At 34.8% G+C, this 1,538-nt stretch overlaps 1 protein-coding gene across 2 annotated transcripts in view; it reads right to left on the bottom strand.

The window, feature by feature from the left end:
• The window catches only part of dnmt3ab (DNA (cytosine-5-)-methyltransferase 3 alpha b), a gene marked incomplete at both ends in the record, with an annotated part of 45,635 nt that overhangs the window by 2,209 nt on the left and 41,888 nt on the right, over positions 1 to 1,538 (bottom strand). For both annotated transcript variants that reach the window (XM_014032704.1, XM_014032705.1), the window contains 1 exon segment: positions 191 to 339. In XM_014032704.1, coding sequence (XP_013888158.1) covers positions 191 to 339 — 149 coding nt within the window.

Raw genomic sequence — 1,538 nt, 5'->3', positions numbered from 1 at the left:
ACTGACTTACTGACTTACTTACTTACTTACTTACTTACTTACTTACTTACTTCTTACTTACTGACTTACTTACTTACTTACTTACTTCTTACTTACTGACTTACTTACTTACTTACTTACTTCTTACTTACTGACTTACTTACTTACTTACTTACTTGTGGGCAGAACACAAATCACCAGGAAAGCTTACCTCTAAAAAGCGAGATATGTCCCTCTTGTCACTGACACCCATGGCCACCACATTCTCAAAGAGCCAGAAGAAAGGCCGGTTGTCCCCTTCCTTTGGTCGAGCCTCATGGAGCAGCCGATAAAACTCAAAGAAAAGGCGACCAGTGCCTTCTGTCAGGAAAAACAAACAAAATATAAATAATTATTAATTAGGAGAAATAACCGTATGACATTCTGGGCGTTTGAGCATGTCGACCATTTGGATCCACTGAGTATAAAAAACATTACAAGATGCTATAAAGCATATTTTATTATTATTATTATTTTATTAAACCTTTATTTTACCAGGAAAATTTGAGATTAAAAACCTCTTTTTGAAGGGTATCCAGGGCAAGATAAGCTTCAGTAAGTACAATTTTACTTACATGTGCTTGTTTTATAAGAATTAACAATATGAAACACATTAAAAAGCAAAACGAAGAACAACATGTACAAACATTGGGATTAAGCAAAGATCTCTTAAGTATCAATTTAAAAGTTCTTAATGATATTAAGTTTGTCAGTTTTCAATCATTCGGCAACATATTCCATGTAAAAGTGGCAGAATAAACAAAAGCCCTTTACCCATTTCTGTAAGAGCAAATAGAACTGAAATCAACAAAATGTTACATGAACGGCAAGAATAAGGAACAGCACTTCTCTGTTCAATTAGATGACATATGTATGAAGGTAGTAGTCCAAGTATTGTCTTACTGTATATACAGTCCCCTCCAAATGTATTGGAACAGTTCTCTTGTTTTTGTAGTGCACTGAAGACATTAAGGTTTAAGATCAAAAGATGAGCATGAGACAAGAGTTCAGAATGTCGGCTTTTATTTCCTGGTATTTATATATATATATACAGTATATATATAATTATTAGGGATGCACCGATATGGAAATTTCAGCCGATATCGATATCCGATTTAATTATTGCTGTTATGGCCGATAACCGATATGAACCGATATTACACAAACATACAAATTATATTATACAAATACACACAAACACACTTGGGTCTTTTTTTGATACTGTAAATAAATAACCAGACCTCTGACATGGCTCCCTACTTCAGTTAGTCCTGGCTGCATATTTAGACGCTCTATTTGCAAATGCTGCCTTTTTGAAATTTGTTGTGCTTGTTTTGTCTTTGTGTCTATGGTGTATAATGATGTGATTGTGATGCTGTAATTCTGAGTGTTTTATGTGCTGCAGAACAGGAACCTGCTGTAAAACAGCAATTATGCTGAGTCAGGCTTGATTTTTAAGCTGAGGTTCTTCTTCCATGAAGCAGCTCTGTTGTCCTCCATCCATATTTTCAGTTCCAGGC

Source organism: Austrofundulus limnaeus, unplaced genomic scaffold (genome assembly GCF_001266775.1).
Source record: "Austrofundulus limnaeus strain Quisiro unplaced genomic scaffold, Austrofundulus_limnaeus-1.0 Scaffold1517, whole genome shotgun sequence".
Classification (NCBI taxonomy): Eukaryota; Metazoa; Chordata; class Actinopteri; order Cyprinodontiformes; family Rivulidae; genus Austrofundulus; species Austrofundulus limnaeus.
The sequence above is the reverse complement of the archived record's forward strand: the minus strand, read 5'-3'. Positions and strand labels throughout refer to the sequence as shown.